Below are 25305 nucleotides of genomic sequence, written 5' to 3' on the forward strand. Positions count from 1 at the left end.
TTCAACACATCGGGCCATCATCTGGAAATACATGCTCACAGAGCTTTTGGTCAGCTTCTCAGAGCAGATGACAAACCACGATCCAAACCGGTAAGATTCTTGCGGTCGGCAGACAGAGACTTTGTTTTAAGTACGGTGAGGAATAAAGGCAAGTTGTGCTGGGAGGATTACAACAATAATTATTTTTTTCCGAACTTTGCCTGTGTTACACAAGTGAAACGGGAGAGATTCAAAGAGTGTAAGAAATTACTTCATGCACAGGATGTGAGCTTCACATTCCTTTACCCGTTTAAACTGAGAATTGATGCCAAGGATGGACATAAGACTTTCACATGCCCACGAGAAGCTATGGCCTTCATTAAATCAATGGAGTCAGTGGGTGGCTTTGCCTGCGCTGAATCAGAGTTATGGACTACACATCTTGCATTTTGTGATGTGGACTGAGAGGGTTTATTATTCAGTTGGTTGCCCACTGTCCCTCTTTCTCTATCTACTTTTTTTAAATATTTTTTTTCTTTCCCTTTATTGGCTTATTTTTGAGTTTATTTGTTCATTTTCTGGTTTTGATGTTATTTACTGGGGTCTATTTAATTGAAAACTTTCATGTGCTGTTCAATTGTACGGTGTTAAAAAATAAATAAATAAAAACACCAGACTGAAGTAATCTTGTAGCAATGTTATCATGGAGGGTCTTTGTGTGTGCATGGACCGTCAGATTTCCGGGGGATGGACACTAGTAGGGACTGTTATGCGTGAGGTTGAAGCACATTTTTTTCTGTTCTGTGGGTTATTAAGGATCTTATCTTTACTTCAATGTTGAATTGTGGTCTACACTCACCTAAAGGATTATTAGGAACACCTGTTCAATTTCTCATTAATGCAATTATCTAATCCACCAATCACATGGCAGTTGCTTCAATGCATTTAGGGGTGTGGTCCTGGTCAAGACAATCTCCTGAACTCCAAACTGAATGTCAGAATGGGATAGAAAGGTGATTTAAGCAATTTTGAGCGTGGCATGGTTGTTGGTGCCAGACAGGCCGGTCTGAGTATTTCACAATCTGCTCAGTTACTGGGATTTTCACGCACAACCATTTCTAGGGTTTATAAAGAATGGTGTGAAAAGGGAAAAACATCCAGTATGCGGCAGTCCTGTGGGCGAAAATGCCTTGTTGATGCTAGAGGTCAGAGGAGAATGGGCTGACTGATTCAAGCTGATAGAAGAGCAACTTTGCCTGAAATAACCAGTCATTACAACCGAGGTATGCAGCAAAGCATTTGTGAAGCCACAACAGGCACAACCTTGAGGCGGATGGGCTACAACAGCAGAAGACCCCACCGGGTACCACTCATCTCCACTACAAATAGGAAAAAGAGGCTACAATTTGCAAGAGCTCACCAAAATTGGACAGTTGAAGACTGGAAAAATGTTGCCTGGTCTGATGAGTCTCGATTTCTGTTGAGACATTCAGATGGTAGAGTCAGAATTTGGCGTAAACAGAATGAGAACATGGATCCATCATGCCTTGTTACCACTGTGCAGGCTGGTGGTGGTGGTGTAATGGTGTGGGGGATGTTTTCTTGGCACACTTTAGGCCCCTTAGTGCCAATTGGGCATCGTTTAAATGCCACGGCCTACCTGAGCATTGTTTCTGACCATGTCCATCCCTTTATGGCCACCATGTACCCATCCTCTGATGGCTACTTCCAGCAGGATAATGCACCATGTCACAAAGCTCGAATCATTTCATATTGGTTTCTTGAACATGACAATGAGTTCACTGTATTAAAATGGCCCCCACAATCACCAGATCTCAACCCAATAGAGCATCTTTGGGATGTGGTGGAATGGGAGCTCCGTGCCCTGGATGTGCATCCCACAAATCTCCATCAACTGCAAGATGCTATCCTATCAATATGGGCCAACATTTCTAAAGAATGCTTTCAGCACCTTGTTGAATCAATGCCACGTAGAATTAAGGCAGTTCTGAAGGTGAAAGGGGGTCAAACACAGTATTAGTATGGTGTTCCTAATAATCCTTTAGGTGAGTGTATATGCCTCAGGGACACAATTGTTCTTTGCATGTGAAAATGTAACACATTAATATAAGGAAAATGTTTGTCTCCACGTGGAATGTTAATGGCCTGGGGCACCCTATAAATAGAATTACCATTGTATCTTGTCTTAAGTGTAAAACATTTGATATGGTGTTCCTTTACGACATGCACCTTTCTTCACAGGAAGCTGAAAAACTTGATAGAACATGGGGTGGGAATGTGTTTTGTAGTGATGGTTCAACTAAGAGCAGGGGAGTCATCACATTGATAAGTAAGCATTTACAATTGAATTGTAAAGGTCCTTGAGCTGGGACTCGACATACTGTGCATTTTTAATTCAATTTTGTCTAAACATTCTTACATTTTGGCAGGTTGATCAAATAATGAATAAGACAAATAGAGGTTACAGCTGTAACCATGTCTTGTTCGTTCATTACACAGGGAATAGAAGGCAAATTGAGCACATTCCTTTGTGGGATACAGTATTCCATGCAGTGTGCTTTGATGTAATCTGCACATGCACTACATTCACTTCATGAATAAAGAAAATGTGCATACTGTGCATAGTATACATTCTTTGTAATGCAGAAATAGTAAGCATAGCATGTTAGAATGCCATTATAATAATAGCATGGGATTAACCCACACAGCAATATTAATATATTTCTTATTTTTTTTCTTTCAAAACAAAACATATGGTAACTGAATTACAGTGCCATCTAGTGGATATGATTTCATACAAATAATCAATAAAGCCCAGATCTATTCATCACCATTATGTAAAGAGGTCACATCCTGCTTTTAACATCCTAATGAGGTTCTTGGCTTTCCCATTGACTGAAATGCTTTTGTCAACAACTATAACCTTTGCTGGTAATGTATTACAGCTTGAATTGTCATACGACTGCGTTACAAGCATAATATTTAAACACCCCCTCACTGACACATTGCTATGGTGACAACTGGCAACATTGTAATTTTGCACAGCCCTGTTGGCATAGTGAGAGAATTCAGTGGAACAATTATGCAATGCAGCTGCTGAGCATGATTAAACGCCTGGATTCCCACAGATGAAGAAGATCTCCAGCAAAATGTAACAAATGAAGACACGGATACGCATGTGCTCTCTGCTTAAAGCAGTCAGCCCACAATTGTTGATCTGCCTTTTTTGTAAGAATAGCAGACAATATGGCAGACAAAGTGATTTCTTAATATTCCTTTGCCAAGGCAAGAGTAATTAAAGTCAGTTCAAATTATAGAGTTGTGAATTGTCACAATGGATAAAACTATTACTTTGGATAAATGCGCATCAACTAAACAGCAAGTGCAAAGCATCCTTGAAAGTAATAAGACTCAGCAAACCATGGGAACAAAGTACCATGGGACTTCCATGTTTATTTGGAAATAGTAACATGGTATTATCATGATGTCATGGTTTTCTTTGAAGTACCTTGGAGTACCATGTAAATACCATGGTACACGAATATGGTAATCATTTAGTGCCATGGTAAGCATCAAATGTATATATACCATTGTACCACCAAAGTATATAAAAGAAAAAGGGGAGTTATATCTCAAAACTGATTTTGCAATGTAAACTATCCAAGACAGAGGTATATTTAGGGGATACACTAAAAACTAGAATACTGGTTGTCAACTAGGAGGCCAGGGCCAGCTAGGGGGCCTCAGCAAACTTCCAAGTGTTGCTCAAGATGACTTAGGTGTTAGTTCACACAAAAAAGAACATTCTCTCTGAAGACCTTGATTAGCTGCTTCAGGTGTGTTTTAATTAGGGTTGGAGCTAAACAATGCTGGACTGTGGTCCTCCAGGAACTGAGTTTGACACTACTGTTCTAAAGGTTTAAAACATGTCTTCTGAAGCGTTCTAATCGCTTTTGGGTGAGAACAGACAAAAAACAAATCCTTTATCACGGTTGCATTCTTTAGGCACTATCATGATTTCAAGCTAATTTATACTTCCTAGAGCTTGACGCGGTATGTGCAGAGCCCTAGATGGCCCTAGGGAGTGTCACCAAGGAGACTGCTGATGTCAAAATTTATGGTGAAAAGGGAGTTCTGAGTTAGTCTGTTCTCATCTAAAATAATTTGATCACTTCAGAAGACATGGATTAAACCACTGGAGTCAAATGTATTATTTTTATGCTGCAATTATGTGCTTTCTGGAGCTTCAAAGATTTGGTAATCATTCACTTGCATTGTATGAACCTACAGAGCTGAGGTATTCTTCTTAAAATCTTTTCCAGCTGATCGTTTGTGTTCTGAAGGAGAAGGAAAGTCATACACATCTGGCGTCGCATGAGTTAATGATGAATTTAATGATTTGAATTTAATGATTAATTTTTGGGTAAACTATTCCTTTAAAAGTACTTAAAATAATCACAATTATTCACAATAACATTCATCTTTCAATAATCACAACTTAATTGAAAATGCACAAATAAAACAACATGTAAACTCATATTTATTAATATCACCAAATTAATCATGATTCAGAATTTTTATCTATTGCCACTCCTTATTTATGCAGGGTGGGGATCTTCGAATATTGTCTTGGACAATATGGTTCTTTGGAGTGAAAACAGCTGAGAATTTTTGGACAAGAATCATAACAATTTTATTTGATTCATGACCTTCGTATTGGTTTTTCTGACTGTTTGACTGATACAGTGTTTCAGATAGGTGGAGTGTGCATCTATCAGTTATGGGGCCTGGGGCGTTGTAAATTATGTCCACCTCTTTGTGCTGTAATAGACTCTGTTGCTGTAATATATTTCTCAGTTACCCACATGTAACAGGTATAAGTGCACTTTTCTGAGGGAGAAGGATGCTTGTCTTTGACCAAAAGAAAATAGTTGGATGTCAGTTTTGGGAGAGAGGCTGAGACATGTTGGGAAACCACATCCAAAAATATATCTGGGCCTAGACCAACTAAACCTATGTTTTCCAGGTTTGAGCACAAACCTGGAAAACATAAAGGAAGAAAATTAATAGAGGGATATATAAGTCTAAATAACCTTATTAAAATAATATCGAACATTGTGTGCTGATTCTGGTCTGTCATAATTTTGGACACAGAGAGACCCATTGTCATCTTGACAGAAATAGATTTGATTTAGCCAACAACTGAAAATTCGCTATAGGCGAAAAAGAATGTTGTGCTTTAAAATGACATATCCAGGCAAGACTGACCTCATATGAAAATGTGTTTTACTTAATTTTAGGTGGGGACCTAAAGATATGTGACTGATTTAAACGTTTTTTGTACATCTGGTTGTTTTCTGCGCAAGAAGACGTAGCAAAATAACCTCAGTTGTTTTTGAAGTGGTTCTGCTATTCAGTAATGCGTGACGAGCGTTGGAAGACTTGCTGTTGTAATATATTTTTACGCTGTGATGTGGTCCAAACTCAAGCAGTTTTACAAAGCATTGAGGTTAAAATCGAATTAGACTCCTTAAGGCCAAACAAATCACTCTTGCTTTCATCTCTGTGACATTGAATGTCATGAAGTGCTCCATGTGGAATTATTTATGCCAGATCAGGTGTCAGCTATGCTTTGTAAAGGAAGAGAAAGTACCTTTGTCTTTTATATCCATAGCCAGACACACTGGCCCAGGGTTAGTTATTACAAGCAGAGTGAAAAACAGCCATTTATTCAAGTTGATTCGCACAAGGCAACTAATGAGTGATGTCATGTCTCAGTTTCCTTCGTTCCAAATCTTCCTGTCTTTCTCTCTCACCATCCACCTGGCACCCCTACAGTGCAGAATGGTTATGATTAAAGCTGGAAACTCTCTTGCTCTGCAATGACTGAAGACAGAGCACTGAGTAAAGAGAGTGCTGTTGGTGGCTTGCAAGACACTCAAGCTCAACATCAGCACTTTAGAACATCAGATTTTGTGTAGATGTGGTTCTAGATCAACATCTTCTGTTGGTCATGTTACACTATTCCTGTTAAACAAACAAACAAACAATTCCCTGACCCTGTCCCTAACCCCAGCCCTACTTTAACCATAAACTAGGGTTGCCAACTGTCCTGAGTAACAACAATTTGAGTAATATCCTGGTCTCGGAGGGAGGAAATAATTAGTACTATTAAATAATTAGACTGAGAGCCGTTCATCACTGGGAAGCGGTTGTGCACAATATTCATTAATATACACCTCAAGTGTGATTCAAAATTTCCCTACCTAAATTCAGAAGACAAGATTAATTTCAAACTGGGAGCAAGGTGGCCAGCGTAAGAACTGAATCGTCTAGCCGTGTGGACCCGTCACACATCTGCTTATCAGGATAACGGGCACGTTGGCTTGCTCGCAACATGAGAATGAGCACCGCTTGCCACTGGGAAACGATTGTGCGCAGAACTCATCATTTTAGAAGGGAATCACTCAAGAAAGAGTGACAACATCCTCCATGGGCCATTCGCAGTCTCTGATGCTGCAAGGGACATGGCATGGCTTCTAGACAAGACAGATGCTCTTGAAGGTAGAAAATTCCTCCTCCTTTCCCTATGACCTAGTTGAAACCCTTCTACAGTTGAAACCCTTCTCAGCATGACACAATGTTGAGTGGACTGAATCATAAGGGAACATGGAATATGACAAATTTTATAGGTACTCATGTGCCTAAGAGGAACCTGATAAATGTTAATACAAACACACAATAAAAACTATAAAATACAAATTTAAATAATTGCTCCTAGCCATTGGATTTAACACAGCTGTGTTTGTAGGTTTATGTGCTTTATACAGTATATTAACCAGCTGAAGGGTTTTGTATAATTATTTCATCAGCTGAGATATAATGAGGAACAAGGTTTATTATTATTCAAAAGATATGAAGTTAGAGATACGATGTATGTGCTGACTTGGCACAATTACATACAGTCAAATTTTTCTTTGAAATTCCCTCGCTTTAATTTAGAACACATGATAATCAAAATAACAAAAAAATGCATTGAAGTTAGGATAAAAATATGGATACATATTGTAAATGATGACGGATTTAGGCCGCAAATCCCCAGGTGTTAGTGATTGCTTTTATTTCACCTCTAGATGCCGTTGTTATACTGTAGAACCAAGTCGTTTTAACGGTAGCCTCCGCTGGAAACAGAGGAACACAGAGCATTATATATATATATTTAAAAAATTATTATTGGCAATTATTGGCATAGATTTCTGCCAATAAGTGACAGTTCCAAAAAGCAACTATCAACACTGATTAATCTGTAAAACTGATATATCGGTCTACCTCTACACTGTACATTGCTAATGTAAATTAGGCTACTCAGTTTTGTTCTTAAATGCTGTTTATGTCACATATCAGAATAGACTTTGAAATGAACAAATATCCAGCTAAATCAATGGTACAATGTGTCCACACTGAGCAGTGAAAAGTAAATGCAAACTTTCTGGCTTGTAAAGTACCGGCCATTGCGCATTTAAGTTAGCAATTTCTGCATTTTCTGTGCTGAATTTAGGGCAAAATCTGTGGAATTCTGCATAATGAATTTAAACGTAAAAATGTGTTTAAAAAAACAGAAAAAAAACTGAGAGTACTTCACTCATTTAATTTTATGAACAGCTGACATTTCATTTCTGTGGAAATTTGATTGATAACAACGTAACTTTAAGTGAAATCCTGTGAGAAGTGTGGAGATTTTAGTTACAAAGAAAGTATGAACAATTTGTAATGACATTGTTGCGGTTGAAGTTTATGTATGTAGCTACAAACTGCAGATCGTACCAGCATTGAATATTTAGCCTAGTCTTGCAAACAAGCTCCTACTCATTTCATTAGTATGGATAGTGAGAATGTGAAAGGGGAAAAGAGAAAGGGAGTGAGAAAAAGTGAGGCAAACCTTTCTAACACATTTCTTGGATAATTTTCCACTATCCATGACAATTTCATAACATTCAGGTAGTCTGAGTGAAACGACAGAGCACTTCAATAACACTTGACACAACACTTACACCTTGCATTCATCATTACAGTTTATGTAAATTGCATACACACAAACAACCTTGTAAACAAACATGGCCTGATATTCCACCTAATGGAACCCAGGTGATTTACGATTTACATAAGTTGCATATGCAATACTAACTGCGACTGACCCCCTGCCATCTCAATCCGTTTCTAATCAGACTTTAAGTGTGTTTTGTTTAACTCTGATAAACAGAAAAGCTCCAAGCACAGGCAGTCCTCATTTATACAACACAGATTTGTAAAATTCCCTTATTCAGAGTCACATTATGTTACCTCAATATCAGCTCAGCGAGAAAATACTATCTGTTATAAATTAAGCTCCTCATGTTCTCGCCCCCTGCTCACATCTGCTGAGAAAGATAAAAACATTTTGCTTTTGAGCCATTGACTCAAGAGCTGTTAAATGGGGCCCCAGAGTTTGAACTTTACCCTTCATTTGCAGTTGAAAAAAGTGTTGAATATGATTTCAAGCCACAGTGCCGACGACATAGCACAAACTCCCACAAATTATTTGAATGTCTCTTTTAATATCCGTTCTGTTCCTTACAGTCTTTACAGTTCATTAAAAACAACAAAAATAAAGATTTAATTGTACAAAGAAGCTGTGTGACTCTCGTTAATATTCGTTCAACTAAATCAAAACACATTACCATTTTAGAGTTTGTTATACATATAAATGTGTAAGTATATATATATATATATATATATATATATATATATATATATATATGTGTGTGTGTGTGTGTGTGTGTGTGTGTGTGTGTGTGTGTGTAATTTGGCCTACATGTTTATTGTTTTTACATGTTAATATACAGTCTACCAAATTGATGTATAAAAGAAAATTGGTAATTGGTCAAATGAACAGAATATTTCCCAATGTAGCAAGTTATGGCACTTTTCCACTGCACGTTACTGTTCGACTCGACTCTACTCACTTTATTTTTCTGAGCTTGCTTTTCCATTGCTGTTTAGTGCCGCCTCAACGTCTCTACTGCCGTGACATCATCTTAAACGCAACACAAACATTACTGACCATAAACAACATGACCGCTAGCTACTAGCTCATTGTGCTGCATAAAGCAGTTGTTGAATGGTGATTTTACACAAGCGTAACAGATAAATTGGTCTTGTTGTTTTAGAAGCAAGGTGTCCAGTAGCTGGCCAACTAGATAAAGTGAAGCTTTCAAGCAGAGTATAGAGTTAACATAACAAAACATACCATCCTCCATTGTGGACTCCAACAACGCCATGGCCGAGTCCAGGGCACTCTCCCTCCCATTGCCATTGATAGCATCCATTTGGACGAACTACTTCCACTTTCTTCTGTTTGAACCACCCCGGCTGTTGTGGTCCTTGATGGTTCTATAGTCACTTAAGTTTTGTTTACTTTTCCCTAAACTGTTGGTAGGTCCGGTGTAGCCGTGTGCGGCCAACAGCTGAGCCACCTCCTGAAATACTTTTTCATTTAATTCGCTAATAAGAGGAACGTCTGCACCTCATTTATTGACCATGGCATAGTTTTGTGCACAGCCATTTCTTTTCACAATTTGAAAGTCACGTGAACAAATTATACTGTTATCGCTGTTGCTAGCTTTAAAACAAGTGGGTTGACATACCATGTCGCAAATCTAGTGACGATTCTCTCTGACTAATCTGTGATCTGCAGGGTGTTGACATCACATTTAGTATCGGTCCAGCTTGCTTGGAACCTCAACCAAGGTGGTACTAAAATAGGTTACAGGTACCAGGTACTATCCACAGTGGAAAACCCCCAAAAAACGAGCAGAGTTGAGTCAAGTTGAGCTGAGATGTACCGTGCAGTGGAAAAGCCCCATTAGAGGATCCCCTGCCCTGCATAATTAACAGCCTTATTCTGTACTTACTTACTTATTTGGCCTGGTTTTGATTTTTTTTTATTTGTTGATAAATACATTTCATAAAGGATATTTATATATAAACACAACTTTTATATGTATATACGGTGCATTCATGAAGTATTTAGACCCCTTAATTTTTTCACATTTTGTTATGTTGCAGTTTAATTCTGAAATGCTTTTTTTTCTCACATCAATCTACATTCCATACCCTATAACAACAAAGCAAAAAATAGATTTTTGATTAATTAACGACTAAAATCAATAAATAAAATCAACTGAAAAATCACATTGACACACAGTAAGTGTTCTGACCCTTTGCTATGACACTTAAAATTTAGTTCAGGTGCATCCCATTTCTCTGGATCATCTTTTAGATGTTTCTACACTTTGATTGGAGTCCACCTGTGGCAAATTCAATTGGTTTGGCATGATTTGGAAAGGCACACACCTGTCTATATAAGGTCTCGCAGCTGAAAATGCATATCAGAGCAAAAACAAAGCAATGAGGTAAAAGGAAATGCCTGCAGAGCTCAGAGACAGAATTGTGTAGAGGCACAGATCTGGGGAAGGCTAAAAAAAAAAAAGCATGGCTGCATTGAAGGTTCCCAAGAGCACAGTGTCCTCCATAATTCTTAAATGGAAGAAGTTTGGAACAACCAGGATGCTTCCTAGATCTGGCTCCCCTGCCAAACTGAGCATTCAGGGGAGAAGGCCTTGATAAGAGAGGTGACCAAGAACCTGATGGTCACTCTGGTTGAGCTCCAGAGATCATGTGTGGAGAAACTTGCAGAAGGACAACCATAAATGCAACACTCAACTGATCTGGGGTTTAAGTGGCCAGACGGAAGCATGAAAGCACATGAAAGCACCTAAAGGAATCTCAGACTGTGAGAAACAAGATTCTCTGGTCTGATAAAATGAAGACTGACCTGTTTGACCTCAATTCCAAGCGTCATGTCTGGTGGAAACCAGGCATCGCTCATCACCTGTGCAATACCATCCCAACGGTGAAGCATGGTGGTGGTAGCATGATGCTGAAGGAATCACTGGCAGGGACTGCGGGACTGGTCAGGGTTAAAAGAAATCTGAATTCAGCAAAATACAGAAATATCCTTAATGAAAACCTGGCCCAGAGCACCCAGGACCTCAGACTGTGCCGAAGGTTCACCTTTAAACAGGAAAGCCAGAGCCCGGACTTGAACCCAATCGAACATCTCTGAAGAGTCCTGATGGATGTCCAATTACAGAAAATCCCCAAATCCAGTTGTGCAAAGCTTGTTGCATCATACCCAAAAAGACTTGAGGCTGTAATCACTGCCAAAGGTGCTTAAATTAAGTACAGAGTTAAGGGTCTGAATACTTATGTCAATGTGATATTTTATTTTTTATTTTTAATAAATTTGCAAAGTTATCAAAAATAGTTTTTTTGCTTTGTCATTATGTGGTATGGAGTGTAGATTGATGTGAATTGTTTTTTTAATGCATTGTAGCATAAAGCTATAAGGTCTTAGAGAACAAATTAATAAGAAAATATTGGGTGGTTTTCACAGACAAATCAGGCTGGGTTGTGGCACCTTTGTCCACTTGCTGCCTGAAGAAACCATACAGACAGACTCCCATGCACACAGACACAAAACATATGCGTCTCCCTCTCTCTCCTCCCCCTCATTATCAGTCCTGCAATCGTTTATTATTAAAGGCTTTTAATTGATTCTTAATGAAGCGGGAGAATGGCTGACAATGGCATGAGGCCAGACAAGAGCCGCATGCGCAAAGAGCGAAAATACACAATACACTTACAGCCCAGCACAATGATCCAGCCACGCAGAGATTAAGAGATGTTATCCATTCACGATTGCTAAATTTCTCAGTGAGTTGAGCAAACAGAAATGAGCTCTCTGCCTATTACCCGTTGGACAAGGATAAATTCACAGCATGCTAAAAGTGCTTCTCATTTTGAGTGCTGTTTTAGTATGTGCTGCTAGAGTGTTTCCTTTACAATACTGGAATGATCTAACAAAGCGTGAATTCAGCTTTTTGAGAATGCATTGAATCAACACAACTCTAAGTGGCAGTTTGTAGCAAGTTATAGCCAACCAACAAATCTAATTTAGATTTGGTATGTTCCAAAGAGGCTTGCAGTGGTATATAAGCGTACTTTTGTACAAAGTGCAATCTACAAAGAGGTTAGTCAGATCATTGGTATATATCAGTACTGACATAAAAGAAAAATGAAAGTATTATGGAGAGGTACTGCCAATTTCTCCTTTGTTCAAAATGTTCTCAGCAAACACAGAAAGTCTTCCAGCTGATAAATCCACAGATTGCACATTTAAACTTCTTTATAGGGAGAGCGAACTGAAGCAATGAAAAGCAAGAGACAATGATTACTTTGTATATGTGCAGTGGGGTCCAAAAGTCTGAGACTAGAGAAAATGCTAAAGTTTAGCATTTTTCTAATTTAATTAAAAATAAATAACAAAATATATAGTATATATACTGTTTGATCAGAACAGCACTTTGAGTGAAAAGGTCCATAGAAAACTTTACATGTACAGTACTTCAGAACTTATTTGGTATACCCCTCTTTTTTCTTTAAAGGGATAGTTCACCCAAAAATAAAAAATTAATACGTGTCTGGGATGGCATAAAGGTGAGTAAATGATGAGAGAATTTTCTATTTTGGGTGAACTATCCCTTTAATGGCAGCAGGCACTCAAGCAGGCATGGACTCCACAGGTTTCTGCAAAACCCAATGATCCAGCATAATTTGAGAATGTTTGAAAGAACATCTTGTGAGCTTCATTTGAAGCAAGGAAAAAAGACCTTTTGTAGACAGGATGGTCAATGTCAGAATTTGAATTTGATTAATGACCTAAAAATAGTGCAGGATGTTACATATTTTGGTAACCCTTTACAATAAGGTTATATTTGTTAACATTAGTTAATGCATTAGTTAACATGAACAACAATGAACAATAGTTTTCCAGCATGTATTAATATTGGTAAATGTTAGTTAAAACATATACTAATACATTTTAAAATTACAATTATTGTATATTAATATTAGTTAATGCTTTATAAACTAACATTGAACAATTGTATTTTTAATAAATTAACATTAACCAAGATTATTAAATAGTGTAAAAGTATATTGTTCATTGTTAGTTCATGATACTTAATGCATTTACTAATATTAACAAATGGAGCCTTGCTGTAAAGTGTTAACCATATTTCTTCATTGTTTTGTTTGTTGTTTTTTAGAGGTTTAAATTAGATTTTGAAGCTCAGATTTTCAGTGTGGATCATTTTGTACCCAACTATATTCTTTTTTAAACATGGCTGGGCATAACTGTGGTATCTCATTCCACTGGTGAAGTGTGGGATTGGCAAAATGGCTGTCAATTAAATGTCATTTCCATTTTACCTTTGGTCCAAAAATTTGGCTCCTAATATGAGTTGATTGCTGATGATAATTCCACTTAATGAGATCAGCAGGGTCCTCTGTAGAAAGCACCTCTGCAAATTACTCTCAGCATGGGGCAGTTGAGCTACAGGGGGTCCACTGAGGGGTGAATGGGAGACTGTTTGTCCAGTGCATAAGGGTGAGGTCAGGAGCAACCAGCCTGTGGTGGCCCCTCCATGCTTTGTTTGCTTTTGTCCAGACCTTTCTCGTCTGCATTGGTCTGAATTGAGGTGAGATGCTTGTCTTGCCCCATTGTGAGGGGTGGTTTGTTGTCATCCTATTAGTGCTGATAACCCCCTCCCCTGCTCTGCTTTTCACCACGTTGTTGACAAATTTGCCACTGTTGTTCATGCTAAACGGGAGGTTAAGGGGTGGTACACGCAATTCAACTAATCCATCAGCTACTAATTGTCTCCTCCTGTCCTACAGTTAACACAAACACAACAGCAGGAGAGAGTGTGGCAGGCAATGCATATATAAGGCAGTTGTGGAGGGGTCGTCAGAGTAGACAGGACAGTGACAATGACTTAGATCTCTACAACTTTCTTGAACTTTCTTCAGTAGATTGCATTACCTCCCTTCTTATTCACTGGGGTTTGGCCTGGTTTTACCTGCAGCTTTTTTCAGTTCTACCTGCTAAGCATTTGGACTTGGTTAGGCCTTCAGTATGACCACAAAGTCATGGATGCTGCAGGTCCTGTATGTTTGTAAGTGCACATACCCTATTCAAGCGAGGATCTGGGCCTGGATGCTGTCTATACCTTATAGCCCACCTGAAGATGGACCCGTTGGACTTAGAGACAGAGAGACGGAGATGCCAGCAAACAGCCCTAAAGGAGAGATGGTGAGTTTTCCATTACCTTTCCATTTGTTCAAGATTACAATATCAAGGATATTTATTCAAATGTATATAATTTTTTCATATTTTATAGAGATTGCTATCAAGATATTTTATAGAGACAATGATTCCTATTTTAATGTCAGGCATCCTTTTATAGAATTCAAAGATTTAAACATTTATACAAATTAGAGTACAAACTTGATGAGTAAGACCATCAATGGACAAACTGGCAAATTCTACCCCACAAAGAGTCATTTCTAGCAGTGAAATATGAAACCCTTCAAAGTTGGTTCATGTGTTTGATTGGATACATGAATAGGCCTATACAAAAGAGATCATACAGTTCCTGTTTTTTTGATTTATGGTGAGTTATACCTCACTGCATCATTCAGTGCCAGACAGAAAAAGAAAACATCCAACAAACTACAAAGTTAAAGAAATGTCTGGCTGTGTTTTTTTTTTCTTATCAAATTTGTATAACAATAAGGTATTCTGGCTTTTTTCCCCTTTTTAGGTAGCTTGTGACCAGGACCGTGCCTGTGGAAAGGGATTTTCCTGTGACCGCCATTTTGGCCTATGTGTCCCTCTGAGGCAGGAAGGACAGTACTGCAGGCGAGACACTCAGTGTGTGCGAGGGCTCAGCTGCATGTTTGGCAGGTGCATCAGAAGCATTCCAGATGGGCAGGAAGGTAAGCTTCATCTAAAATACTGACCACACATTTCTCAGTGGATAAAAAAACAGCACAATACAAATTGTAAACCAGTGCATAAATTTGGCAAATTCTTTATCTTCTTCTTAGGGGCTCGATGTAAATTTGACAGAGACTGTGCAGCATCTATGTGCTGTGCCTGTCATCATGGCGAGAGAGTGTGCAAGGGTCGGCTGGTATTGGGTAAGAGCTGCTTTGTGCCTGATGGTGGACTGGCATTCAGCATCAACCAGATCTGCCCATGTGAAGAGGGTCTGTTATGCCATGGCCATGGAGAACATCTTAAAAGAGAGTAAGTGATATCACAGTATAAGTGACATTACTGAACATCCCAATGGCACATACGTCCACAAAAGTTACATTGATTTTAAAGAACAACCTTTAATGTTGCACTGAGCTTTAACTAAACTATTTTCTTTTTTATTTCCTATAGGAGAGAATTTGTATACCAACCAGAGTCCACAATTTGGACTTGCCAGGATCCCAAACCCTGAAAACCTCAAACCTGTGTAATTTATTAAGCCATTGTGCTGTGTGTGTGTGTGTGTGTGTGTGTGTGTGTGAGGTTGTAAAATATTGTATATTTTAATAATAATAAAATATTATCATAAACATTGTGCCTCTGTATTGATAAATTGATAATTTTTAATAATTAGATTTCATCTCACTGTGGGAGATCGTCTAGGTTACGTATGTAACCTCCGTTCCCTGATGGAGGGAACGAGACGTTGTGTCAGAGAAGCGACACTAGGGGTCTCTCTTGAGCGCCGATATTCACCTCTGAACTATGAAAAAAGGCCAATGAGAGTTGGCAACCAGTATTTGCATGTCCCGCCCCCGGACATACGGGTATTTAAGCGGCGCAAATACGGGAGTTTATTCAGGATTTTTCTGAGGAGCCGGAAATTGTCCGGCCACAACAGTGGCTCATACGTAACCTAGACGTTCCCCTTCTGTCGCTCTCTCCACGTTGTGTCAGAGAAGCGACACTAGGGGTCCACTTATAAAAGCGCCACGCGCTGAGCCGTGTACGTGAACTGCTGATACAGGAGCGAGCAGGTATTCTTACGTGCAGGACGACCAACTGTATCAGGCTGCACGTACCCTTCCCCAATGCCCCATTTAAGTCATCAGGATTCCTTATCGTTACCCTGGAGGGGGGAACAAGGTGCTAGGAGGCAGAGGCCCTTACACGCATTGAGGGAAGGGGTCTTAGCCCTTATTCAGGGCGGAGAAGACCCTGCGGAGGCCACGCCTACCCGAGAGGGGAGGCAAGTTTAAGTGGCAAAACCATCAGAGGCCTGACTTAGGGCCTATGTGGAAAAGTCGGTGCGGTGGTGGATCCAGCCTATAGAGGGGGGAACATACAGCACGGCAACCGAGGCAGCCGTGACTGCCTAAGGGAAGTACGGGAGTCCACTCGCCAGAGGGGAAAGAACCGTGGCCTTACACACAGGGGGAGTCCGAAGGAGGCCTTACCTGTGGAGCACCTATACCAGTGCAGGGTAGCTTGCGGTACCCGCAGTGGCTTGGGTCGGCGAGTTCCTCCACTGAACTGCGACCCACGAGGTCTAGGGAGGAATCAACCAGTGTCCCAAACCTGAGATCTCCTGGGAATGAAGGCGCACTGTTTCTCCTGGTACCGATTCACCTGGTCAGATCGTGGGCGTGCCACAGAGTTCTACGGGCTCGGTACCTGAGAGAACACGGGACGATACTGACTCAACTCGGAGATTGTAGAATCTCGCGAAAGTGTTCGGTGTTGCCCAGCCCGCTGCTCTACAAATGTCTGCTAGGGCAGTGCCCCTAGCCAGCGCCCATGAGGACGCTAACACTCCTGGTGGAGTGGGCTTGGACCCACAAAGGGGGCACGGCCTGGGTGTGATAAGCCAGGGAAATGGCGTCGACAACCCAGTGGGCGAGTCTCTGCTTGGAGACAGCATTCCCTTTCTGCTGTCCCCAAAGCAGGCGAAGAGCTGCTCAGAGCGTCTAGTGCTCTGTGTGCGGTCCAGGTAGATACGTAAGGCACGTACTGGACACAGCAGTGAAAGGGCTGGATCTGCCTCCTCCGGGGCAGTGCTTGCAGGTTCACTACCTGATCCCTGAAGGGTGTGGTAGGAACCTTGGGCACATAGCCCGGTTGCGGTCTTAGGATCACGAACGTGTCTGCCGGACCGAACTCCAGACAAGCGTTGCTAACAGAGAACGCATGCAGGTCCCCGACCCTCTTGATGGAAGCGAGCGCGATCAGCAGGGCGGTCTTGAGAGAGAGGGCCCTGAGTCCAACTGAGTCAAGCGGCTCGAAGGGGGGTCTCTGGCGTCCGAGAGACGACCGAGAGATCCCAGGAGGGGAACAGGTTAGGCCGGGAGGGAGTTATCCTCCGGGCACCTTTTAGGAACCTGATGATTAAGTCGTGCTTACCAAGAGACTTTCCGTCTACCATGTTGTGGTGGGCTGCGATAGTGGCGACATACACCTTGAGGGTGGAGGGGGACAGCCTCCTCTCCAGCCTCTCCTGAAGAAACACGAGCACTGACCTAACTGCGCACTTCTGCGGGTCTTCGGCTCGGGAAGAACACCAGTCCGTGAACAGACGCCACTTTAGGGTGTAAAGATGCCTGGTAGAGGGGGCTCTGGCTTGATTGATTATATCTACGATGGCAGATGGTAGACTGGCTAGATCTTCCGCATCCCGTCCAGGGGCCAGACGTGGAGGTTCCAGAGGTCTGGGTGCGGGTGCCAGAGCGTGCCCCGTCCCTGAGAAAGAAGGTCCTTCCTCAGAGGAATTCGCCAGGGAGGGGCTGTCGTGAGGAGTGTGATGTCCGAAAACCAAGTCCAGGTAGGCCAGTAGGGGGCTACCAGAGTGACTTGCTCCTCGTCCTCCCTGACCTTGCATAGCACCTGTGCAAGAAGGCTCACTGGGGAAATGCGTGCTTGCACAGCCCGTGGGCCAGCTGTGTGCCAGCGCATCTGCCCGAGGGAGCCTCTGTCCGGGCATACCAGAGCGGGCAGTGGGAGGTTTCTTGGGAGGCAAACAGGTCTACCTGGGTCTTGCCGAACCGGTCCCAAATCAGCTGGACCGACTGGGGGTGGAGTCTCCACTCTCCGCCGGGCAAGCTTTGTCTTGACAGCGCGTCCGCCATCACATTGAGGTTGCCGGGGATGTGAGTGGCGCGCAGTGACTCCAGTCACTACTGACTCCATAGAAGGAGACGACGGGCGAGCTGTGACATGTGGAGGGAACGTACTCCACCGTGGTGCTGTCTGTCCTGACTAAGACGTGTTTGTGCTGAATTAACGGAAGAAACTTCTGCACGGCCAGAAAAACAGCCAGCAGCTCTAGGCAGTTGATGTTCCAGGCACACGGCGCCCCAACCCAATTTGGAGGCGTCGGTCGTGACCAGAATGCGTCGGAACACCTGCTGCAAGGGTACTCCAGCCCTTAGAAAACAAAGGTCTGTCCAGGGTTTGAAGGTCTGGCGGCAGGCAGAGGTAACTTTTACGTTGTGCGTGCGGCGGTGCCATGCTCGTCTCGGGACTCGAGTCCGGAGCCAGTGCTGAAATGGTCTCATATGCATCAACCCCAGCGGTGCGGCTGCCGCGGAGGATGCCATATGCCCCAGGAGCTGTTGGAAACGTTTTAGCCGGACCACGGCGCCTGGCTTGAAGGAAGCGAGGCATTTCAGCACTGACTGAGCACGCTCGTTGGAGAGACGTGCTGTCATTGAGACTGAGTCTAACTCCAGACCGAGAAAAGAGATGCTCTGGACCGGGGAGAGCTTGCTCTTTTCCCAGTTGACCTGAAGCCCCAAACGGCTGAGGTGCCTGAGCACCTGGTCTCTGTGTGCGCATAGTAACTCTCGAGAGTGAGCCAGTATGAGCCAGTCGTCGAGGTAATTGAGTATGCGTATGCCGGCTACTCGGAGCGGGGCAAGAGCTGCCTTCGCGACTTTCGTGAAGACGCGAGGGGACAGAGACAGGCCAAAGGGGAGGACTTTGTACTGATACGCCTGACCGTCAAACGCGAACCGTAGGAAGGGTCGATGTCGAGGGCAAATTGAGAGGTGGAAGTACGCGTCCTTCAGGTCTACTGCTGCGAACCAATCTAGATGCCGGACGCCAGATAGAATTTGTTTCTGGGTGAGCATTTTGAACGGGAGTTTGGACAAGGTCCGATTGAAAACTCGCAGGTCCAAGATCGGTCGTAAGCCGCCGCCTTTCTTGGGTACAACAAAGTAAGGGCTGTAGAAACCCTTCTTCATTTCGGGTGGAGGGACAGGCTCTATCGTGTCCTTTAATAGAAGGGAGGTGATTTCTTCGTGCAGGGAATGAGCATGTTGGCCGTGTACTGCGGAAAAATGTACGCCCATGAAGGGGGGCGGAGACCTGGCAAACTGAATTGCGTAACCGAGTCGAATGGTCCGGTGCAGCCAGTGTGACGGGTTAGGCAGTGAAAGCCACGCCTCTAAACTTCGTGCTAGGGGCACCAAAGGGACGGGTTTTTTGGACGTACCCGACGGGGCTTCGCACCGGTGCGGAACAGGTAACGTGGCGTAGGGAGGCAACGTGGCGTCCCGAGGCTCTGGTGCTGAGAATAAACTCAAAGCACTTACCTTGCTCCGCGCACCCGGCAGGGGCGGGTTACGTGACTGAGGAGGAGGTCTGATGCTGGCGTCCTCTGGACTCGTCTGAACCGGCCGGCCGGGGAACAGTCGTGGGGCTGAAGGTGGGGACACCGCGTCCATGGAGCCGGGACTGTTGAGGCCTGAAAGCAGAGTGCCGTGAGAGCGGCATTTGCGGACCATATGCCCCAGAGACAAAGGAAATAGCTCTTTTATTGAGAATTTGGGTACCGCAGCCCCGTTAAGGAGTGCGGCAAATGAAAAAACAAAGGATTCTCCTCCCGACCCTCCACCGGGGGCGGAGCGGTCTTACCACCTCGGAGCTAACTTCTTGGACTCTGGGTGCGTTGTCTCAGGAGCGCCTGGGAGCCTTCCGGGTCCTCGAGGGGTCCGTGAGACAGGGGACGTGCGCTTCCCGCGGTTTGCTCGACGCTGGGGCTGAGAGCTGGGCCCGGGTTGAGGCGGAGCAGGAGCTTGTCTTATGGCCGCGGGAGGACACCCTCGGTGAGCAGACGGGGCATGGGCCGTGGCGGCAGGCTTGCGGCGAGGCATTATGTGAGAGATGGCCTCCGTCTGCTTCTTTACCGCGGAGAACTGCTGGGCAAAGTCCTCGATGGTGTCGCCGAAGAGGCCGAACTGGGAGACAGGGGCGTTGAGGAAGCGAGTCTTGTCGGCTTCACGCATCTCGACCATGTTCAGCCACAGTTGACGTTCCTGGACCACTATCGTGGCCATCGCCTGCCCGAGCGCTTGCGCTGTGACCTTCGTCGCTCTCAGGGCGAGGTCGGTCGCTGAGCGCAGTTCCTGCAGCGTGTTGGGATCAGGGCCACCCCCGTGCATGTTGAGAAGTGCCTTGGCTTGGTGGACCTGCAGGAGAGCCATGGCATGCAGGGCGAAGCAGCGGCGTCGGTGGCGCTGTAGGCCTTCGCTGTCAGCGAGGAGGTTGCTCTACAGGTCCGGGAAGGGAGTACGGGGCGACCTCGCCAGGTGGTAGGGGTACCGGGGCATAGATGGATCGCAACCGCCCTATCCACCTGGGGAATCGCCGCGTACCCGTGGCGCGCGCCACCGTCGAGGGTGGTGAGGGCGGACGAGCCTATGGCGGTGTGACGAGTGGAGAGGGGTGCTCTCCACGAAGACGTCAGCTCGTCATGCACTTCCAGGAAAAACGGAACCGGGGGGTGAGAGTGTGAGCGCCGCGCTGACCCCAGGAACCAGTCATTCAGCCGTGATGGCTGTGGGGAGGATGGAGGGTTCCAATCCAAGCCCACGCTTTTGGCTGCCCGGGAAAGCATGTCGGACATCTGTGCGTCAGCCTCAGCCTGGGCGTGCAAGCCCGAAGGCGGCAGCCCAGGGGAGTCCTCTGCATCAGATGCCGCGCCCTCCGATGTCGCGGCGAGCTCATCGGCTTCCATCGCAAGAGGGTCGGCTGACTGGCTGTGAGGCGAGTCGCCGCCGCCTCGAGCACCGATGGGAATCAACGAGCGTGCTGGGGCGCGGGTGGTCCGAGGGGGCGTACCCGGCGGAGCTGCACCCGCAGCCATCCCCAAATCGCCTCCATCGCCAGCTGCATCGTCCTCAATCCCGTGGGAAGAAGGAGCAATATGGGGGGGCGGCTGGAGTGGCTTGCTCACGGTTGTAAGCAAGCCGCGACCGCAATGTTGTCATGGTCATGTTCTTGCAGTGAGAACATGAACCATCCACAAACGCAGCCTCGGTGTGATCGCTACCCAGACACACGAGACAGCGCCTGTGGCCGTCGGAAGCGGAGAGCACTCTACCGCATCCAGAAACAACACAGGGGCGGAAGTGCATCTTTATAAAGACGCGTCCTTAAAAGGACGTTCAACGCCGCTGTGTTTTGCTCTTTTAGAGGAAATTACTCCTTTAAATAAAATCACTCTTTTAGGGAAAAATCTCGTGAGAGTTTTTAAATCTGCACTGTCGATGCGCCCAGGGGCAGGAATGCACAGCCTAGCAAACAGGAGAAAGCCGCTGTTGTGCGCCGTGGAATCCAACAGTTATGCAGCAGAGGGATGACAGGAACTCGGTGTGTAGTATGCAGCAGTTGCAGACACGACCATCGGCTCCGAAGAAATTTTCCGAATGAACTCCCGTATTTGCGGCGCTTAAATACCCGTATGTCCGGGGGCGGGACATGCAAATACTGGTTGCCAACTCTCATTGGCCTTTTTTCATAGTTCAGAGGTGAATATCGGCGCTCAAGAGAGACCCCTAGTGTCGCTTCTCTGACACAACCTGGAGAGAGCGACAGAAGGGGAACATGCCCTTTGCTCTTATTCTCTTATGGGATGGCTGTGGCTCAGGTAGTAGAGCAGTTGGCTGCCAATCACAGGGTTGGCATTTCTATTCATGGCCCACATGACTCCACATGCCGAAGTGACCTTGGGCAAGACGCTGAACCCCAAGTTGCTCCCAGTGGCAGGCTGGTGTATGAATGGGTGATAGGAACACAGTGTAAAGCTCTTTGGTAACCTCTAATGTTAAAAAAAAGCACTATATAAGTGCAGACAATTTGCCATTTTAAAACATTAATACATTTAAGATCTTTAAATATTTTACAGATATGCTGGACCACATTTTTTCCCCCCATTACAGACCATTGTACAAAAAATTAAGATTACTTATAAAATAATTTTTATTTTTTTTTATATTAATGTTGAACAAAACATTTGAACAATATTGGGAACTGGTTGTTTTTAAGTTTAAATGTTTAACTATTTAAAAGGTATCAAATAAAATTTACATGTGTACTCTTCATGTTGTAGGTTTTGAACTTTTATTTTAAAATTGAATAAAAAGTAAAGTACTTTTAAGGCTGAATTGACATACTCATAAGGCCAGCATTCAAAAATAAATGTTTGAAAATATAAATGTTGAATAAAATATGTAAACAATTTTGAGAACTTAGGGTTTATTATTTATTGTTTCTGTATCAAAAGTCATAATGTTTATATATTTCAAAGGTATAAATTCACTTTGTTCCTGATCTGTGTTGTTAAATTGAAACTTTTATTTTGAAATCAAAATCATACAATGTTTGATTTATCTGATGGAGCTTCTTCATATGACAGTGTGAGATGATACTTCGGATGACGGTAACAACCAACATATGGATTTTCATGAAGTATGCTATAATAAATGGAAAAAAGAAAACAGCATGGGTGATAGATCTGACTGTGAGCAAACAGTTAGTAATAAATCTAGGAAAGTAAGAAATTGATCTGTAAAAGTGATAGATAAAGAGAAATAAACGTAATGATCACTTTTTAAAGCAATCATAACAACAAATGCATCCGTTTAAATTATCGAATGCAATTGAGAAAGAAATAGTATTGGTAATTGCAGTATCTTATCTTAGTAATGGAAGGGTATTGATTAAATGTAAAGATTAGAAGCAGAAAAGAAAGATTCTAAAAATTAAATCACTAGCAGGTGGAAAGATAGTCTGTTTAAAAAACAGAGGGGTCATTTCAGGGGTACCCCTTAATCATGGATGAAATCAAAGGAAATTTGAATGGAGGCCAAGCCATTTCAGCTAGAAAACTGCAGACATAGAAGGAGAATAAGAGATGCGACAGTTTGTCTGTGATGATTCAGTTTGAAGAAAGTTCCCTAACTTTAAGTGTAAGATTAGGTTTCATAATTTTTTTCGGTATGGGAATATATACCTCCACCTCTGCGCTGATTTAGATGTCAGCATATGGGACATACTGCAGCTGTAAAGGGAAAGTGCGGTGTGCAAAATGCGGAGGAGAACATTATTATGGGAAATGTGAAGAGGGAAAAGAGATAAAATGCTGCAACTGTGGGGGAGGACTTAATGCTGCATATACAGTTTGTCCAATACAACAACAAGCTCGAGAAATACAAAAGGTAAAAAAACTCAGAACTTGACATATGCAGAAGCCGACTGCAAAGTAAAATGTATTTCAGAAAGAGAAACAAAGGTGCATAATGGTCAAGAACTTAATACGGAACCTTCTCACAAAAACAATCAATGAGACAGTTAGGGCCTTCAAGGATTGAGCCAGCAGACCTTATTATAAGCAAAATGTATTTTGTTGCATATATTTTTGCAGTGAAAAATACCACATCATAAGTAGAAAAGAAATCTAACAAACTGAGAATTGTGGTTGGATGTGTCAGTAAATTCCTAAAGCAGGAATATTAGCTGAATAGGTCCATGAGATTTTAAAATTGAAAGAAGGGGTAAATGAAGGAAGCAAAACTGCTGTCTACTGCGGAGATCTGGGGCTGGCCGCGTGACCAGTGGGCAGCCAGGCTTCTCCCGTTGCTGTCTGGGGAAGCCCACCTTGCTGCTCAACAACTGCTGGCGGCTAACCTCCTGGCTTATGAAGACCTGAGAGATGGGTGGAAGAGCCCTCCAACTCTCTCTCCCCTCCCCCTGTGTGTTCCCCTCCCCTCTTCCCTCTCACTCTGTTCTCTCTCCAGAGCCCAGCGGGCCGGAGAGTACCAGATACTGGTAAGTGTCAAGGGGGGTACTCACCAAGCATTGGTGGACATGAGTTGTAAACAAACCACTATCCACCAATGCTTGGTTCAACACGAGGCACGAAGTGTGTGCATGGGGATATTCACAACTACCCTGTGGTGACCCTTGTGATTAAATTAAGGGGAACAAAACATAGAGTGGAGGCTGCAGTTAGTGATTTTATAAATGTACTAAAGGGAATATGCGCTGATGGGTCCTGCACAAAAGCGGCGAGATGTAAAGTGTGATGCTCTGGCAGGGGAGGCAGAGCTGGGGCCGTCTTCGTCAGCTCCATGTCAGGATGACGGGAAGGTGGGAGAGGCTGTGGCCCCTCCCATCCTCAGGGGATTTCCCATAGGGGATTTCCCTTTGGAGCAGTCATGAGACAAAACCATCAAGCATGCTTTCAACCAAGTGAGAGTGATCGATGGGCAACAGTTCCGGGTGTAGCACTTTCATATCCCTATTTTGCAATTATAAATGAGCGGTTGTTTAGAGTGACGCAGGATGCTCAAACAAAAGAAAATACAACCCAGCTCTTGATACCACAAAGCCGTCGTGAAATTGTGTTCCAGACTGCTCATTATAATCCGATGGCGGGTCACTTAGGAGAAAGGAAAACACTGAACCGACTAATAGCCCATTTTTATTGGCTGGGCATTGGCGGTGATGTTCACAGGTGTTCGCAGGTGGTGTGCGGCATGCCGCGAATGCCAGCTGATGAATCCACCGGCCACACCAAAAGTGCCATTGTGTCCCCTTCCACTAATCGAGGTCCCCTTCGAGAGAATTGGCATGGATCTCGTCGGGCCATTAGATCAGTCAGCACGTGAACATCGCTTTGTGTTAGTCCGAGTTGAAGCAGTGCTCTAAGCAGAATCTCGGCACGTAGTGTTGCAGAGGCATTCTTTAAAATAATCTCCCATGTAGGGATCCAAAAGAAATCCTCAACAATCAGGGCACAAACTTTATGTCACGGACACTACTTTAATTATTGGGTATTAAGTCAATTCGCACCAGCATTTATCATCCACAAACAGATGGCCTGGTGGAGCGAGTTAATAAAACCATTAAGAACATGATTTGTAAGTTTGCAAGTTTGTGCTTGAAATTGGGACAAATGGCTAAATCCCCTATTATTCGCAGTACGAGAGGTCCCTCAAGCCTCCACTGGGTTTTCCCCATTCGAGCTGCTGTAAATGGTC

The 25305-nt window shown here is 43.6% G+C and overlaps 1 protein-coding gene across 1 annotated transcript in view; it reads left to right on the forward strand.

Moving 5' to 3' along the window:
- LOC127633192 (uncharacterized) overlaps positions 1–25305 on the forward strand; it is a 29790-nt gene that overhangs the window by 275 nt on the left and 4210 nt on the right. Inside the window, exons 2-5 of the mRNA XM_052112060.1 lie at positions 14069–14237; positions 14770–14940; positions 15052–15253; positions 24061–24091. Of these exons, the coding sequence (XP_051968020.1) occupies positions 14069–14237; positions 14770–14940; positions 15052–15253; positions 24061–24091 (573 nt within the window). The remainder of the gene's footprint in view (positions 1–14068; positions 14238–14769; positions 14941–15051; positions 15254–24060; positions 24092–25305) is intronic.

The sequence above is a fragment of the Xyrauchen texanus genome, chromosome 40, assembly GCF_025860055.1.
Source record: "Xyrauchen texanus isolate HMW12.3.18 chromosome 40, RBS_HiC_50CHRs, whole genome shotgun sequence".
In the NCBI taxonomy this organism is placed as follows: Eukaryota; Metazoa; Chordata; class Actinopteri; order Cypriniformes; family Catostomidae; genus Xyrauchen; species Xyrauchen texanus.